Consider the following 19,080-nt stretch of genomic DNA (forward strand, 5'->3'; position numbering starts at 1 on the left):
TAAAAGAGTCAAAGTGGCAGGTTAATATTTCTTGGCTGGATTACTGATAATCTCCAAGCTTTAGTTTCCACCTAAACTGAGAAAAAGTTTACTTATACCAAGGACTTGTTGCAGGGATGAGATGAATGGATGTTTGTGAAAGTGTTCTGTTGACTATAAGCATTATGGAGAAATCGAACCATGGAATAATAAATTCCTTACATTTCTCCTGGGCTAGAAACTAGCCTCAAATAATTTAGCATTTGTATCAGATTCCTAGGGCTGCAACAACACAGTACCACAAACAGCAGACGTTTTGCCTCACAATTCCAGGAGTTAGAAGTATGAAATCAAGGCGTCGGCAGGTTGATTCCTTCTAAGGGCTCTGGGGAGACGGTTCTGAAAGAAATTCGCCTCTCAGCTTCTGGTGACAGCCAGCAATCCCTGGTGCCCCTTGCTTCACAGATGCACAGCTCCAATCTCTGCCTCCGTCTTTACGTTGTCTCCTCCTGTGTCTCTGCCTTCACATGAATGTCTTCTTATAAAGACATCAGTCAAACTGCCTTAGGCACCCACCAACCCCCATGAGTGTGACTAGTCACATCTGCCATGACCTTCAAGGTCACGTTCTGTGGTGGTAGGAGTTAGAACATCAACATATCTTTTCCCATAACACCATCTAATCATTAATAATTATCATAATAAGAACACACGTGTGACCCTTGTAGACATTACAAAGCACTTTAGATACATTAGGGTTTCGCTCATAGCTCAGTCGGAGAAGGCATTGGCACCCCACTCCAGTACTCTTGCCTGGAAAATCCCATGGGTGGAGGAGCCTGGTGGGCTGCAGTCCATGGGGTCGCTAAGAGTCAGACATGACTGAGCAACTTCACTTTCACTTTTCACTTTCATGCATTGGAGAAGGAAACGGCAACCCACTCCAGTGTTCTTGCCTGGAGAATCCCAGGGATGGGGGTGCCTGGCGGGCTGCCGTCTATGGGGTTGCACAGAGTCGGACATGACTGAAGTGACTTAGCATCAGTAGCAGTAGCATAGCTCAGTTGGTAAAAAATCCACCTGCAATGCAGGAGACTCTGGTTTGATTCCTGAAGATCAAACCAGGAAGATCTGCTGGAGAAGGGATAGGCTACCCCCTATCTCTTGTGGGGTATTCTTGGGCCCCCCTGTGGCTCAGCTGGTAAAGAATTCGCCTGCAATGCGGGAGACCTGGGTTTGATCCCTGGGTTGGGAAGATCCCCTGGAGAAGGGAAAGGCTACCCACTCCAGTATTCTGGCCTGGAGAATTAGTCCATGGGGTTGCAAAGAGTCGGACACGACTGAGCGACTTGCACTTTAGATACATTAGGTAAATTGATCAACTTCAGCCAACTCAGGAGGGCAGGAGTCATCTCCCTAGGACAAATAAAGGGGTTCTCTTCTGGACAGCTTATTAGGGGTGAAGGATATTAAGTGGCAGAGGCAGAACTTGAACCCCCAGTCTTCCCACTTCCCATAGAGTCTTATTTCCCCTGGAGACTCACATAAGTAGCACACAAATCCCAACAGTAGCGAGGTAATGAGGGTCAGGGTTTCAAGAGCACCACAAAACGCGGTAAGAATTCCAGGTACCATCAAGACAACTCGCTGCTGCAGTCCATGTGTTTCCCTGTGTCACCCAGATGTCCACCAAGCCCCCATCCACACAGAGACTCAGGAACACCTGCCCGCCTGAATTTCTCCACCAGAAAGCCAATCACTGCAGGTACCTTACAAAGTCTGTAATTTACTGAAAATGTTATTGAGCATAGGGAGTTTGCCTCATACTACATAACTTGAATCTGGGAAAAGTCCACAGCCAGTCTCTTTCTCCAGCCACTTCTCAGAGGCATCACTGTTTAGAGTCCTTTCCTTTCCTGGTTCCTCCATGCAGGCCAGTGTTGACCCAACCCCACGGGGCTACTTCTTCCTGTTATGGATGATTTAAAATTGAAATTGCCTCCCTCACTCACTTCCAGCTTTCAGCCCTGTGTGTAAAACTCAGCAAAAGAGGCTTCAAGAGCCACCAAAACCATCTGACAGGGCAACAGTCAGGAACAAGCAACTGGGAAATGATAGAAAATACATTCTCAATCCCATCGCTCCATGCACATACTCATGGATTATTTTTGTGATGCAGCAAAGTATTCTCTGAAATGACACTTTATTTCACTATTGTTTGCCAGACTGTATGCACTGAGAATGTACTTAGGCATAGAATAAATCTCACAGAAATGAAAATTCTCTTCAGCTATGCCCCTTTGTGTTCTAAAAAGGAGTTTCAATTTTCCAATTTCTGTCTCTTGAATGTTACAGGTTGCTGAAATGGTTTTCCAAATCTCCTAAGTAAATTTAGTGCTCTAGTCATAAGAACAGGACAGGCAGAGACATGAAAGTCACTATGTACCAATGCATCTGCCAGCAACAGCACAGCTGGTGTAAGTCACACGAACCGTAGAGAAATAGAACTCAGAGTTTGCAGAAAATCTGTTCAGACTCAGTTGTCAGCTACATAATCAATGATCTATGTAAAGTCCAAATATCCCTCTGAAAAGGCCCCCTAGGAATACTTCCTCCTGCGGTTAGAAACTCCATCTGTGCTAGTCTGGAATATTCAGTTCTATCTTTCCTTTCACAGTTAAATTTAGATACAGAGGTCTCACTGATATGATATACTAATAAAGCAGTGAATTTTTCAAATTCAGGGTAACCACATCTTGTTACTAGTGAAAAGCCTCAGTTTTTAAACTTTCAGATGATCTGATGTTCTGAACAACAGTGTTACCAGGAATCTCTCTTAGAAGACAGAATGTTCATGTGTTGGATGTTACTCCAGTCATTGGTTTATGAAAGTCATTTGGAAAGCAATATTCTATGTCCTTATGGCAGAAAAATAGGAAATATATATTTAAGCTCTCTTTACCTGATAGGGATCACACGAGTAGAGCTAAACAGAGCATCATTTGGTGCTTCAGGTTGCCATTCCCTTCTCCGGGGGAATCTTCCTGACCCAGGGATCGAACCCAGGTCTCCCACGTTGCAGGCAGATGCTTTACTGTCTGAGCCACCAGGGAAGCCCATTAAACATCATTAGCAAATGATAATAATCATATTCCAATATATATCTCACTGTATCTCATAGTATGAGATTTACTATATCTCAGGCATGAAAAGAAATTTCAAAAAGGAACATTCTCTACTAAACCATAAAATAAGCTTTAAAAATAAATATTAAGAATCAAAAGAAAACAAGTAACTACAGTTCATCATGTATATGCCACTTAAAGTTCCATGGCTGCAGGCAAGCACATTCACACAGCAGTGGTGCTGCCCTGCAAGGCTTCCCTCCACGCGCCAAAGAGCAGCAATATTGACACCAATCCGGAAGGCAGAACCGCAGACTGGCATCTGAGCAGAGGTGGCAGTCCTGTTCCGCTGGTCCCTCTCCTTTCTTAGGTCTGTTTCCTCAGACATAATCCAGTGGATAGAATGGCCTTTCTGGAGACACTCCTGACACCAGCTGACAGTACATCCAAAGAGTGGGGGCACACAGGCCCCTGATGAGCCTGGACTGTAGACCAGCTATAAGCACTGGTCTCACCCCCTCCCCACCACCACCAGACCAGTCTTAAATAAGTCAGCAATGCTCAGTCACTAGAATATATTCATCTAAGTGTTTATTTAAAATACGAATTCTTTGTAAAGTTTTTAAGCTACAGTGGCTTCATTTTTTATTTCTATTTTCTTGTCTGTGCCTTGAGGCATGTGGGATGTTAGTTCCCTGACCAGGGATTGAACCTAAATCCCCTGCGATGGAAGCACGGGCGTCTTAACCACTGGACCACCAGGGAAATCCCTAAAATACATATTCTTGTTCTTCCACTCACCCTCAAAATTATGAATTAAAAGGTCTATCATGGTGCCAAGGAATCTTCATTTTAGCATCTTCCTTTCCTTCATGACCCCTATAAAAAGTTTCTTTGCAAGAAATACTGAATCAGACTAAGTTCCTTGAGGAACAGAACCTTTATTTATTATATATGGACCAGAGTAGACATTTAGTAATATTGACTGACATATTTCTATTTCAATTGACATTTTTATTGGTAAGTTACTAGATATAGAGACCGTGCTTTCAGCTACACATTAAAACTCCAACCAAAATGGCTTATATGTAAGGACATTGATTAGTTCACATTAAAAATCTAGAATTCGGTTAATTTGGAGGCTTAACAACAACATCAAGTGACCAAGTGTTTTCAGTCCTTCTTCCCAGCCATCCTTTTTCCCCTTATGATCACAAGATGGCTTCAGCAGGTCCAGGCATCCCACACAGACATGACAACATCCAGGAAAGAAAAGGGAAGTTTCTTTCTGGGTATCTCTTCTTAAGGGCTTCCCTAGTAGGTCCATTGGTAAAGAATCTGCCTGCAATGCAGGAGACCCAGGTTTCATCCCAGGGTCGGGAAAATTCCCTAGAGAAGGAAATGGCAACCACTCCAGTATTCTTGCCTGGAGAAAACCAAGGACAGAGAGAAGAACCTGGTGGGCTACAGTCCATGGGATCGCAAAGAGCTGGACATAATCTTTTAGGATAATCTCTTCTTAAAGGCAAGCAGCCTTACTCAGAAACCCCACAGTAGGCTCCCCTTTGCATCTAATTGGCCAGTATTGCTTCACATGGTCCTCCCTAAACCAATGGCATCTCAGCCCAGAATAACGGGGCCACCATGATTAGCTTGTGCCCCTGCCCCCGACCCTGAAAGACCTAGGGGTCAGGAGGATGAACCAAATCAGGCAGAAGCAGGGATGGCTATTAGGAAGGTAACCAACAGTGTCTGCCATACTGAGAACATCTAAGAGAAAACAAATTCTAAACGTTGACGGGAATACAGCATGATTTACAAAGGTCTATATAGAAACCCCACCGACTATACAGTCCAGAGAATTCTCCAGGCCAGAATACAGGAGTGGGCAGCCTTTCCCTTCTCCAGGGGATCTTCCCAACCCAGGGATCGAACCCAGGTCTCCCGCATTGCAGGTGGATTCTTTACCAGCTGAGCCACCAGGGAAGCCCAGAACAGAAGAACGGGGATGAAATACTCTTTCACTGGCAAATCCAGGCTGCAGGTTGTCAGGAGAACAGAAAGAAGCACCAGCTCAAGGAAAACAAGGGCTAGCGCTGCAGTCCACCGCTAGGCTACGCGCCACCGTCCACAGGGCCAGACACCCCCTTCTCCTCTGCCTGTGACTCATCAGTCCCAGCCAGGGTAGCACTGTCAGCTCCGCGGGGGAGGGGGGGGGATGGGGGGGCAAGGGGGGGATGGGGGGGCGGGGGGTTAAAGGAATGGTTTTCTATGTAAGAGGTTCCATCTGGTAATTTTCCAGAAAAACATTTTTGAGCCAGATGAGTGCTGGATGGAATCTGACTGATGAAACCCTAGGCTGAGTCATCTCTGCTCCTCAGACGTGCAGGTGATAGGAGAGCTGAATCTCACCCAGACCAACGCTAAATATTTCATACTGCTCAGGAAAGCAAACTGTACGCCTTGAGGCTCTAACAACTTGCAGCTTTGTAAAACCATTTTTTTTTCCCTCCAATTTTCTAACAACGGAGCCTTAAGGAAACAGTCCAGCTAGACAGACCAGTCAGTCAACAAATAGTTTATTGGCCACCTACTATGTGTCAGGCACTCTTCTCAGCGTTGGGGACACTGTGGAGAACAAGGCAGACAAAGTGCCTGCCTTCAGGGAACTTCCAGTCTCGTGATGCAGGGCAGAAAATACACACAAGTGAATTAGATGATATGAGGTAATGACAGATGCTATGAAGACGATGAAATGGGCTATTACGATAGAAAGTGACTGAGAGGGAGGTTTGTCTGAGGAGGGGGCACTGAAGCTGTGCCTAAAGAATGGGGAGCAGGCAGCCATGAAGAGACTGAAGGGAAGGGCTTTCCCAGTGGAAGGAATAGCAAGTGCCAAGTCTCTTAGCTGAGAACTGCCTGGCCCGCCTGAGGAACAGAAAGAAGGCCTGCGTCACTGAGTAAGGGTGAACGGAGAGAAGAGTGGGAGGAGATGAGGCTGGGAAGGGGGAAAAAAGATTTTATTCCCAGAGAACAGATAGCCTTCAGAGGGTTTTCAGGAGGCAAGCTCTATCTTCACATTTTAGAACGACTACCCTTAGCCGTTGTGTGGAAGATGCATTCTTTCTTAGGAGGCAAAAGTAGAGATAATGGCGGCCATGACCGAGAGAAGGAGAAAGAACTATAGAGAGGATATGAAGCCTGAGGACACTTCTGCGTGTCATTTCTGTCACTCTATGAGGCCACATCAGGAGCATTAATTAAGGTGTGTCCTCTGCTTCTGTTTTTTATCTCTTAGAATGACAGGAATGTATGGGAGTAGAGGTTAGCATTTGATTTTGGAGACAGACAAGAGATTTTAATTCTGACTCTTCACATTTCCGAGTTGTATGACTGCTCCTGCGTCTGTCTGGTAGATGTTCTCAGTCTTCTCTCCCAAAGCACTAATTCATTCTTCAGCTACCTCCTGTCTGTCATAGTTATCCCACCTTTTTTGTTTCTTTACCTATTTTCATGTCTAATATTTCTACTTGTTTTCTTGTTTTCTTTTTTCATTTTGCTAATATCTTCCCATATCTTCACTTTTAATATTTTTATTTACTTTTTAAAAAAATTTCTTATTGCGTGAAAGTAAAAGTCACTCAGTTGTGTCTGACTCTTTGTGACCCCATGGACTGTAGCCCACCAGGCGCCTCTGTCCATGGAATTCTCCAGGCCACAATACTGGAGTGGGTAGCTGTTCCCTTCTCCAGGGGATCTTCCCAACCCAGGAATCAAACCCAGGTCTCCCACATTGCAGGCAGATTGTTTACTGTCTGAGCCACCAGGGAAGCCCAAGAATACTGGAGTGGGTAGCCTGTCCCTTTTCTGGTGGATCTTCCCGACCCAGGAATCAAACCTGGGTCTCCTGCATTGCAGGAAGATTCTTTACCAGCTGAGCTACCAGGGAAGCCCTCTTATTGCGTATGACTTAGTAATTCTCTTTTGTAGGAATCTATAATCCAGGAGTCCTGGAGGAGGGCATGGCAACCCACTCCAATATTCTTGCCTGAAGAATTCCCATGGACAGAGGAGCCTGGCAGGTTGCAGTCCCTGGGGTCACAAAGATTTGGACATGACTGAGTCACTAACCACTGCACATAATCTAGTAGGTTATTTGTTGGCTAATTGGTTTTTTGAGACTGTGCTCCTCAAAGTTGTGATATTTTGGCTTGTGGGTCCATTTTTCCCTGAAGATTTCAGCCAAATCCTGTTCACCAATGAAGTCTTGTCAGCTCCAGTGAGATTGGGAAGTGGGGTGTGAGTGAGTGCCAGACTAAAACCATCATCAGCCACCCCCTATCCTACAGAATAACTGCTCCCATCAGGTCTTCTCCTCTTGCTCCTAAAAAAGAAGCAACATTGGAAGAGCAGTTGCTTTCCCATCCCTGGAACATGTAGATGTAGTGAGATCTTACATTACTTGAAAAATGTTTTGGCTTTGCCTTCTTTTCAGAGCTAATCTAGGAAAACTACTGTATAGGAGAAGAAGCTCTTAGCAAGATTTCTAGGGATCTGGAAACTTCCCCCCCTTAATACTAAGAGTATTTGATTGGGGTATAATTAATATGCATTAAAAATATGCAAAGTCTCTATCTTGGTGGATTTTGACAAATACAGTTAACCATGTAACAGCCACTCAAATCAAAATATAGGACATTCTGGAAGCATTCTGATATTTCCAAGATGCCAGCTAGATGACTATAACAGGGTGGTGGTCTTTGAATGACCAAAAATTTCCTGGTACTCCATTTGTCAAGAGGTGGATCCTCACTCACTTTGAATATAGGTACAACTTAGTGACTTGCTTCTAGGGAATGAGCTCAAGCAAAATATACAAGGTATGACTACAGAGACCAGGTCATAAAAATAAGCAAAGAAAATTAAATACAGAAAAATACACAACAAAAGTAACTTGTTCTCCAAAATGTTTATCTGTGAAGGGAAGGAGTAATTTGCTCATGCCAGTAGGAGTTATTGGGATTTTATGTGTTTCTTTATCCTAATAACTGACTAGCCCTAGTCTTTGTATTTTTTCTTTTCTAATTCATTTTTTTCTTTTCCTTTTTGTTGAACTTGTGACTCTTTTATTAATCTTTGCCTTTGACCTATCATTTCTCCCCGCAATTAGAAAGCAGCTCACTTCTCAATATAGGATCATCAGGCTTTAAATTTATGTGGATCCAATTTGGCTTGTTAGAATAGCGGGTAACATGTAGAACAATTCCTGCTTGAAAAACATGGAAAATGGATGATACAAGATCAAGGCTTAAGTCAGACCCAGTTCTCAGATGAGGCATAAACCAAGATTCTCACCATGCAGGGTTTAAAGTCCTACCAAACTTCTCCTCTCGGGGGAGAATATACAGGAGTCCAAAGGCAGCTGCAAGCTCTGGTTCTGGCTCCTCTGGCTCACCCTTGTAAAGTCCCGGTGTTGTTTCCTTTTCTGGACCAGGGGTCATTCTTTTCTTCCTGCCATTCCAAACACCCAGAGAAGTCAGCTAGAAGACAGACTCAACAACCAGGACCGCACCATAGCTTTCCTCCTTGAGCAAGCCTTCCGCATCAAGGAGGACATCTCTGCCTGCCTCCAGGGGACCCATGGCTTTCGCAAGGAGGAGTCGCTTGCCAGGAAGCTCCTGGAAAACCACATCCAGACCATCACCAGCATCGTCAAAAAACTCAGCCAGAACATTGAGGTAGTTCTTTATTTCCCATGTGTTGGCACCATTGCTTGACAAAGATTATCAACCGTCAGGGGCAGTTTTCAACTAGAGAAATGAGTCCCTATTATTAAGCTTAAATGATTACCATTTAGTTACCTCAGAGGGAAACAGTCAATATTTTAACTGCTCGTGTCATTCAACTTCTACTTTTAGTAGAAGCAAATTCTGTTCAAAAATTGTTGAATGTCTCTTTGTGACAGCAAAGACAATTGTTTAACATTAAATGTCAGACGTTGTGCTAAGGTGCTCATTTTAGTCTAACTCTCTAAGAGTCTATGAATGTGATCATTTCAAATAGAGGTTTTCATAAGGTAGTTGCAATGACCGTTCATAGACACATCACATGTGACCCCCCGGATCTCTGTGACCCCATCCCCGCAACTCTCTCCTTCACTCTGGCTACACTGTGCTCCCAGCACTTCCTAGAACACCCCAAACATGCTCCAGCCTCAGGGCCTTTGCACTTGCTATGAACTCAGGATGGATCATCTTCTCCTAGACACTTCTGTGAAGGATTCTTCATTCCTGTCAGGTCCCTTGTCAGAGAACATTTCCTTGACAGGCCAATAGTCACAATCTCCCTTAAACCCCACCCTGTTTTTTTATCCATAGTGCTTATCACAAACCACCATGGTCTAAACTTACTTATTGTGTTTCCACTCCTAAGATATAATCTTTGTGAGGGCAGACACTTCATTTTGTTCACTGCCAAATCCCACACCAAACCTATGACAATGAATGAGAGGTCATCAGTGACCTGTCAATATTTCCTGAACAGAATGAATGATGTTTAAGGTATTAAAGGAAAAATAGTATTTCTGATCAAAAGAGAAAATGATTGTATTAAACCAAGATGAGCAGATTCTTACCACAGATCTTTCAGAGTTTTTAATGTACCAGTGAGAATGATGAATCTCAGATAGCAACTTTCAGGCAAAAGTTCCAGAGAAAAAACTTTAAAACTCTGGCCTTATATGTGTGGAATTTTGAGAATTGACAACAATGCCCCCGCACAACACATGCCCTTTTCTCCTATTAGATAGAATAGTGAATTAGACAAAAACCATGAGATTGACCCAGAAATGACTTATTCATGACTTTGTATTTAATCCTAAGGATATCTGTTAATTTATTTTCTATCTGTAGACCCCATAATGCATTTGAGGGAATGTGAAAAGTTAAAAAATCTTGGTGAGCTGTTAAAAGGCACTTTACTGGTATTTAGTACATCCTGAATTGTCAGCAGTGCCTAAAGAGGCAATGTTACTTCTCAAGGTGGCCAAAGCTGTTTCCAGGACAATGAACTGTCATGAAAGTAAGGAGAGATACGTGATTCAGTGCCACTGAGACGATGAGAAAATCAAGCATAGCACAGGCACTAAAAGAAGATCCTAATTCAGGAGTCAAAGCGAAAGTGAAGTTGCTCAGTCGTGTCCAACTCTTTGCAACTCCATAGACTGTAGCCCACCAGCCTCCTCCGCCCATGGAATTTTCCAGGCAAGAATACTGGAGTGGGTTGCCATTTCCTTCTCCAGGGGATCTTCCTGACCCAGGGATCGAACCCAGGTATCTTGCATTGCAGACAGACGCTTTACCATCTGAGCCATGGCGATTGACAATTTAGAAGTCAAAACTTCTTGGTAATTGAAAAATAACAGCATTCTCAGAAATATCAAAAGGCTTCTAGAATGTTCTATATTTTTATTTCAGTGGTTGTTACATAGTCAATTATATTTGTCAAAATCTATCCAGAAATATGCTTTGATTTATATATTTTACTACATATTAATTATATTCCAATAAAATACTCAGCATTAAGGGGGAAAACATTTCTAGATACTAGAAATCTTGCTAAAAGTTTCTTTTCCAATCTTTGATTAGCTCTGAAAAAAGACAAAGCCAAAACTTTTTTTCCAAATACTATAAAATCTCAAAATATTTGCAGTTCTGTTAAGGGTTGGGCATATAGAAGAAAAATGACAAGGACTGGTCTGATTGTGCAGACAACTGAATTAGGAAATATTTAAAGGTTGTAGATGGGCTTGCTCTTGGAAGAAAAGCTATGACAAACCTAGACAGCGTATTAAAAAGTGGAGACATTACTTTGCTGACAAAGGTCCAAATAGTCAAAGCTATGGTTTTTCCAGTAGTCATGTATTGATGTGAGAACTGGACCATAAAGAAAGCTGAGCGCTAAAGAATTGATGCTCTTGAACCATGGTGTTGGAGAATACTCTTGAGAGTCCCTTGGACTGCAAGGAGATTAAACCAGTCAATTCTAAAGGAAATCAGTCCTGAATATTCATTGGAAGAACTGATGCTGAAGCTGAAGCTCCAGATACTTTGACCATCTGATGCAAAGAGTAGACCCATTGGAAAAGACCCTGATGCTGGGAAGGAATGAAGGCAGGAGGAGAGGGGACGACAGAGAATGGGATGGCTGGATGGCATCACAGACTCAATAAACATGAGTCTGAGCAAGCTCCAGGAGATAGTGAAGGACAGGGAAACCTGGCATGCTGCAGTCCACGGGGTGGCAAAGAGTCAGATACAACTGTAGCAATTTAGCACAGCACACAGCACAAATGTTGTAGATATGAAGTTAAAACATTATGAAGAAGAAACTACTAAACTACCTTTAGTAAATAACTAAGACTATAAAGTAACAAGTATTTAGATAAATGGTTGCTGTTCAAGTATTTTTTAAAAACCTAGTAAGTCAGCCCATTTTTAAATCAGCCAGCAAGATAGAAGCAAGTATGAGCAGAAGTTTGTCTTGGGTTTTTAAAAGAAATGAAAAAAAAACTTGTTTAATCAACCATAATTGTAGCAGTTCAGTTGCTTATTCCTTTTTAAAGTCAAAATATTTCTTTCTTAAGCTGGCAGCTCATTAAAGATTGAAAATCAATTTATTTTTAATTTAGGAAAAGAGAGTTTCATGAACAACATGGCTTTATTGTGTTTTTTCCCCAAGTTACATTAATAAAAGCAACACTTGTTTATTGTAGTTATTTGCAAGTTTAGGAAATAAATTTAAAACCTAGGGAAAATTTCTCATAATTTCACCACTAAATGACAGTTGCTACAAGCACCCAGATGCATCCGCCTCTGGTCTTTCCAGGCATTCCCTTTAGGAAGCTGAGACTATTGTTTGTAAGCATACCTTTAATATAAAGTTATATCATAAACTCTTTCATAGGTCATTAAAAGTTCTTTGTATGGTGCATAAATCATGGTTAGATTATTTATTCTCTTAATATTTAAATGTCTTTGTGCATAGATGTATCTACCTTTGTATTATTTCTATTGTATATGTTTTTAGAAATGGAATTACTGGGGTAAGAACACTGTAAAAACTCTTGACACTTATTGCCAAATTGTTTTCCAGAATGTTTATATCTATGAATACTCCCATTAGCCTTATACAAGAGTTCCATTAGCTTCCATTAGCTTTTTTCACTATACCTCTGACAGCAACGAGATTTGATGGGATAGAAATGATACCTTTCTCTTCTTTTCACCTTTTAAAAACAACTATAACAGTTTACATTTTCTCTGCTGATATTCTGTTAATATCTTTTGCAGATTTAGTGCCTTTTAGTTCTTATTTATGGGTTTTTTTTATTAAAAATAATAAGCAGGGATGCTTTGGTAAATGTTTAAAAATCAGCAGTTTTTTTTCTGGGGGATAAAATACCGGGTTTATAGCGTATGCCTATTTCTATGGTGTAAATACACTCACTGTGATTGATTTCAAAAACCAACTGATGGGAGCTTTCCTAGTGGATCAGTGGTAAAGAATCTGCCAGCCAATTCAGGAGACGTGTGTTTGATTCCTGATTGGGAAGATCCCACATGCCGTGGAGCAACTAAGCCCATGCACCCCAACAATTGAGCCCATGCTCTAAAGCCCAGGATCCACTAGTGAGCCCACGTGCTGCAATGACCAAGCTCACAAGCCCTAGAGCCATGCTGCAAAACAAGAAAGGCACTGCCACGAGAAGCCACAGAGCAGCACCCCGCTTGCCGCAACTAGAGGAAGCCTGTCTATAGCCATGAAGACCCAGCACCGCCAACAATGAAGTAAAAATAAATAAAATTATTTAAAAAACCAGTTAATGTTACTAAACAAAAAGATGGGAAGAGACATACATATGCCATCGGCTTTCAAGAATAGGTGTATCCTGATTGCAACACGCAGTGGAAACCTTCGGCGGTAACACTTGTTACTAATGTTCTCCCGGTTTGTTGTTTATATCTTAATTTTATTTATAATGAATTTTTTAAACTTTTATGTAAGGTTTAATATTCCAATATTTTGCTTTTTGATGTCCCGCATTACTTTTAAGAATAGAAATTTCAGAGATGAAATAATCTCCTCCATTATCTGTCAGTTTTATGGCTTAACTTTTTAAATATTTTAAATCTATTTTTTTCTAACATCTATATATATTCATGTATGATGTGAGGTATAGATCTAAACTGATTGTTTTCTGAGTTCATGCATGCTTGCTGAGTCGCTTCAGTCATGTCCGACTCTTTGCCATCCTACGGACGTAACCTGCCAGGCTCCTCTGTCCATGGGATTCTCCAGGCAAGAACACTGGAGTGGTTGCCATGCCCTCCTCCAGGGGATCTTCCTGACTCAGAGATCAAACCTAAGTTTCTTAGGACTTCTGCATTGGCAGGCGGGCTCTTTACCACTAGCACCACCTGGGAAGCCCTGTTTTCTGAATAAGTAACCAGAAATCTTAACAGCGTATGTGAAATTCCTTCCTCACTGACTTTGAGTCTGATATATGGCACATTTCTTTCTTACATTTACCAAGATCTTCACTAAATTACAAAGACCAATTTAGCTAGGCACAGTTATTTAGCTGCACTCATTTCAAAACGCTTTACTATTTCATAGGGCAAGTTCTCTTTTATCACTATTCTTTACCCAAACAAAGTAAAACAACACCTACTGTTAGAATCTGAATGTTTGTATCCCCACCAAAATTCCTATGTGAAATCCTAATGTCCAACGTGATGGTATTAGGAGGGACTTGGGTCATGAAAGTGGAGTTCTCAAAAAGCGGATTAGTGCCCTCATAAAAGAGACCCCACAGCGCTCCCTGGCCCTTTCCCCTATATGAAGATGAAGCAAGAAGTCAGCAGTCTGCAGCCCAGAAGAGGGCTCTCCCCAGAACCCAAACATGCAGGCACCCTAAATCTCGGACTTCCAGCTTCCAGAACTGTGAGAAATAGATCCCTGTTGTCATATAAGCTTCTTAGTCTGTGGTTTTTTGTCATGGAGGCCTGAATGAACTAAACACCTATAGGTATGCAAAAATAAACAAGCCAAAACACAAAAACAAAAAATAACCTCTAACTAGTATTCCTGACACTTGTATGTCTTCAGCTAAAGCTATATTTGCTCTTGGCTTGTCTCAATCTGCCAGTTTGCAAACGGGCAAGATTCTGTACAGAGTCTTTGAAATTTTCATAATTCATTTCCTATAAAAACCCTTCTTTTCCTCAAAACATTCATAATCATAAAGTTAACATGGTTCAGACCTTGGTAACATCTAGTAACTAACCTTTTTTGTTCCCCTAAATCACAAAGTTGTCTGTGCTTCAGAAAGTCTGTTCTCTCAACACTTTTCTGAATAAATATATATTACATTTTATATGTCTTAACTTTACACTGGTATTTGTTTGAATATCAACCAGGATATAATTTTCTTCTATGGACAAGCAAAACAACTTATTTTTTATGTATGAGTGCCAAAAACTAAAGCCCACTGTTTGGAGGACCACCAAGCTGGTGGAATAGGGTAGTCAGATTCATTTCAAAACACTAAGACATAATGAGGACATGACGATGGATACTCAAGGCAAAATCTGAATACATTCAAGCCATAAATTTCTCATGTTCTCTAAAAAAAATCTAAAACAATAAATCTTTTCCACACCATGTAAGTGAAACAGTTTTATTCAGATTTGCTCATTAGTTGTATTAGCCTCGTTTCAGTTCCAGCTCAATCTATAAAGGGCCTTGCTTAATCCCATATGAAAGGTCCCTTTTTCTAAACTTGACTACCAATTATGAAAAAGGTTTTTGTGAAAAGTTTTAATGTCAAGGATGGTCACGTCCACACAGCAAGTAACTAAGTTTGGCTTGACCCATATGGTATTTATAAAGAATTTAAATAAAATGTCAATATTTTCAAATTCGGTAATTTAACATAAAATCTGGATTTCCAGCTTCTGTTGAGACACTGTTGAACCATCATGCCCACCTGGCAACTGTCAGCAGGACTCAAGCCATCACTGCCTCCCTCGGATATAGCAGGGATGGCATCCAACCCAAGACTCTCACTCATTTGCACTATCAGCCTAAGAAGGGAAATGCACTCAGTTTGTAACCTCTACTTTAAATGATATTTTCTTATCATGTGTGATGGGAAATTAATGGGAACTTTAACTCAAATATTGCAGATGATAGAAGAACAAATAAAAGCTCGGGATCTGGTGGCCACAGGAACTAATTTCGCAGTACAGGACCTCAGCAACAAACACCTTCAAGGAGTTGGAGATCTTCGAGGAAGAGTAGCCAGGTGAGAAGAAACGTTAACTAATGCTTAGCAGTCAGTTTTGGCCACTGAATTCTCATCCCTAAATAAGTTCTATATTGTAGAAAACAGAATACTGTCTTTAAGCTAAATGGTAAGATAGTAACTGAGAAAGTGTATCATGAAATTTGAAAGTCTCATGGTGCCTGTGAGATCCAAGGGTTCTATAAAGAACCTCTTATACAGGATGCCTAGTTTGGTTTCATCTGCAAATGACAAGTCTTGTCTTTACAGCCCTCAGCTGTCCAAATGCCAACATCTATATACAAAGACATGCCCTTAAAACTGCATATAGAATCCCTGATGTCTCAAATTTTAATGATTTAAACATTTAAGATATAGAAGAATTCCATATAAAAGCCTAGCAAAAGGGATTTAATGGTCAAGAGAATAAAATTTTGAATGATATTTTTTTGTATGAGACTGAAAAAATTCATGGTGCACAGCTCAGCAAAAATCTGGAGGCATTGACCACGGCAGGACCATTCTGGTTGACACATCAGAGATGACCCGTGAGTGGCTGACCGTGGACACCTTTCCTTCTGTCTCTCTCCCGCCAGCACCTCATTCCTCTCTCCAGAAACACCCCCACTTTCATCTCATTAATCTGCTCTGCATAATCGGGTGATTAATGCCTAAGACAAACCTCTCCTAGGGCATCCGTCCATTGAATTCAATGAAAAATGTAAACACTCACCAATGCCAGGCAGTGTTCTACAGTTCAGGGGTTCAGCAACATGATCGTCTTCCTATAACTTCACAGTCTACCTGGGAAAACATAAGCAATAAGGTGAGTGCTGTAATGAAAGCCTGCGGTGCTGCAGGAATATGCCAATCAGATTGGGGCATAAACTGGCTTCCTGGAGGAGGTGACACTTGAGGTGAGTTTTGAAAGACTGTAGCAGTTAACCAGCCAGGGATAGGAAACGTACTTCACATAGGATGAATGGTGTGTGCAAAGGAACTGTGGGATAAGTTACTGTGACATGTTCAGGGCTTCCCTGGGAGAAGGCTATTTTAGTTGTGGTATTTAGGGAGAGATGGGAGATTGGGAGATGAAGCTAGAGAAATGATCCAGAGTTGGATGATGAGGGATCTTTGGTCAAAGTAAAAAGTTTCAACTTTATGTAAAAGGTTATAAATAGCCATAGGACGATTTTAAGTAAGGGGATGACATTCACTAACCTTTTGGTAGTAGCTGAATTGGTGGAGTACAGAAATAATATATGAAGATGAGAAAAAGCCTATTGAAGCAATCAAGGTGAGAAGTTTTAGTTTAGGGGTCTAAACTAAAACTTTGCCATGCCAAGTCCAGAGCAGGTAACAGACATGAGGAAAACAGAATCTACAAAATTCGTATGTGTGTGTGTTTGTGTGAATGTGTGTACACACATAGGTACAAATATACACACATATACAAGGTTATGTGTATATATAATTTATACTTCTAAAATACATAAAATTATATATACTTTTATATAACATTTGATAAATAGAATTTTTACAATATTTGGGTAAATGAAGCAAGATAATAAAACAACCCACCACTCTCCTTAGATGCGCCATGACTTTACAAAGAAGATAAGCACCAAAATCTCTTGAATCAAACTGGGAATCTGGTTCAATTTGGTGGTGCACTGATAACACTATTCCAGGCAAGAATACAGGAGTAGGTTGCCATGTCCTCCTCCAGGGGATCTTCCTGACGCAGGGATCAAACCCCCATGTCTTACATCTCCTGCATTGGGAGACAGATTCTTTACCACTAGCGCCACCTGGGAAGCCCCTGGTTTTTGTAGATTCCACATATAAATAAGATCATGCAACTTTTTGTTCTTCCTGTGTCTAGCATATTTCACTTGGCATAATGTCCTGCAGATTTATACATGTTGTCACAAATGGCAAAGTCTCCTCCTTCTTTGAGGCTAAAAATTTTGTGACTCCATGTATATCACTGGAGTCCAGTATTCTTGCCTGGTGAATCCCATGGACAGAGGAACCTGGTGGGTACATAGGGTGACAAAGAGACAGACAAGACACACACACACACACAGACACACACACAGAGACACAGACACACACACAGACACACACAGACACAGACAGACACACACACACAGAGCTTATTTCCAAATCTTGTTTATTGTGAATACCGCTGCAGTTAACATGAAAGGATATGTTTCTTCCATGTATTCATTTCATTTCCTTTGGATACATATCCAGTAGGGAGATTTCCAGAAGACAGTTCTATCTTTAACTTTTCAAAGAGTCTCCATACTATGTTATATAATGGCTATACCAATTTACACTCCTGCTAACAGTGTGGAAGGATTCCCTTCTCTCCACATCTGCACCAATACTTTGTATAATACTCATCTTAAGAGGTATGAGGTGACATCTCATGGCTTTAATTGGCATTTCCCCAATGATTTGTAATATAGAGCTCCTATTCATGTACCTGTTGGCCATCTGTCTCTTATCTTTAGACAAACATCTAGTCAGGGTTTTGCCCATTTTTAAAACCATGTGACCATTTAAAACTACTTGTTTTCCTGTGGTTCCCAGGAGACTTACAGAGGCGCTTCCCCAGCTCTAGAGTTAGGTGATTTGGGAGCCAGTTTCTTGGATAGCAGCTAGACACACTTCACTCCCCAGGGAGAATCTTGGATTTGGTGGTTCCCTCCCAGCTGTAAGGTGCTGAACCAGGGATGGGGTGTGTGGCATGTGTATATCTCAACTTTTTTGACCCTTTATGATGTGGGTATTTGCTCAGTTGCCTGATGTGTAGGAGTCCCTAAACCAGCTTCTAGATTTTTCCCAGAGGGATTGGATCTGAATTTTGCTGTTTGTTTGGTGCATCTGAGGGATGAGGGAAAAATCAAGAGCCTCCTAGTCCTCCGTCTTGCTCTCTGATCGCTAACTTACCTCGTCTTTAATGTGAAGCAGTGACTTTAGGAAAAGGTCTTATTTTTTCTTAAAATGTCTTCCTTTTATGATAATTTCTTGAATTTAGTGATTTAAAACAGAACTTGGCTAAAAGCCAGGAGATTTAAATTCACTCTTCCTCTTTTTCCTTTCCATATTTTTGCAGGCAAGTGACCCATGGACCAGCTGAGGCAGAATAATTACTTTCCTTCAACATATGTTGACCTTAATTCCAATAAGCATCTTGGCATAAGAGTGAACTAAGTTGATTATTTTAACATAAGTCCTAGCAAAACTTTTACTGCTTCATGAATCAAACTCAATATTTGATAACAACTATGTTATGTTGAATTTTATACCTTATTTCCCTCTCCAATATAGTGGCAGTTTAAAAGCAAGTACTTCCAATGAGATGAGGTTCTCAAAGTTGTCTGCCCGATTTTGATATCTTGTACTCTATTTGATCAGAGAAGGCAGTGGCAACCTACTCCAGTAATCTTGCCTGGAAAATCCCATGGATGGAGGAGCCTGGTAGGCTGCAGTCCATGGGGTCACAAAGAGTTGGACACGACTGAGCAACTTCACTTTCAGTTTTCACTTTCATGCACTGGAGAAGGAAATGGCAACCCACTCTAGTGTTCTTGCCTGGAGAATCCCAGGGACGGGGGA

General features: G+C 41.3%; 1 protein-coding gene across 1 annotated transcript in view; it reads left to right on the top strand.

Annotated features, from left to right (window-relative positions):
- The window catches only part of FAM81B (family with sequence similarity 81 member B), a 53,184-nt gene that overhangs the window by 9,308 nt on the left and 24,796 nt on the right, over positions 1 to 19,080 (top strand). Inside the window, exons 4-5 of the mRNA XM_068981493.1 lie at positions 8,599 to 8,842; positions 15,353 to 15,471. Coding sequence (XP_068837594.1) covers positions 8,599 to 8,842; positions 15,353 to 15,471 — 363 coding nt within the window. The remainder of the gene's footprint in view (positions 1 to 8,598; positions 8,843 to 15,352; positions 15,472 to 19,080) is intronic.

This window comes from Capricornis sumatraensis, chromosome 9, assembly GCF_032405125.1.
Source record: "Capricornis sumatraensis isolate serow.1 chromosome 9, serow.2, whole genome shotgun sequence".
Lineage (NCBI taxonomy): Eukaryota > Metazoa > Chordata > Mammalia > Artiodactyla > Bovidae > Capricornis > Capricornis sumatraensis.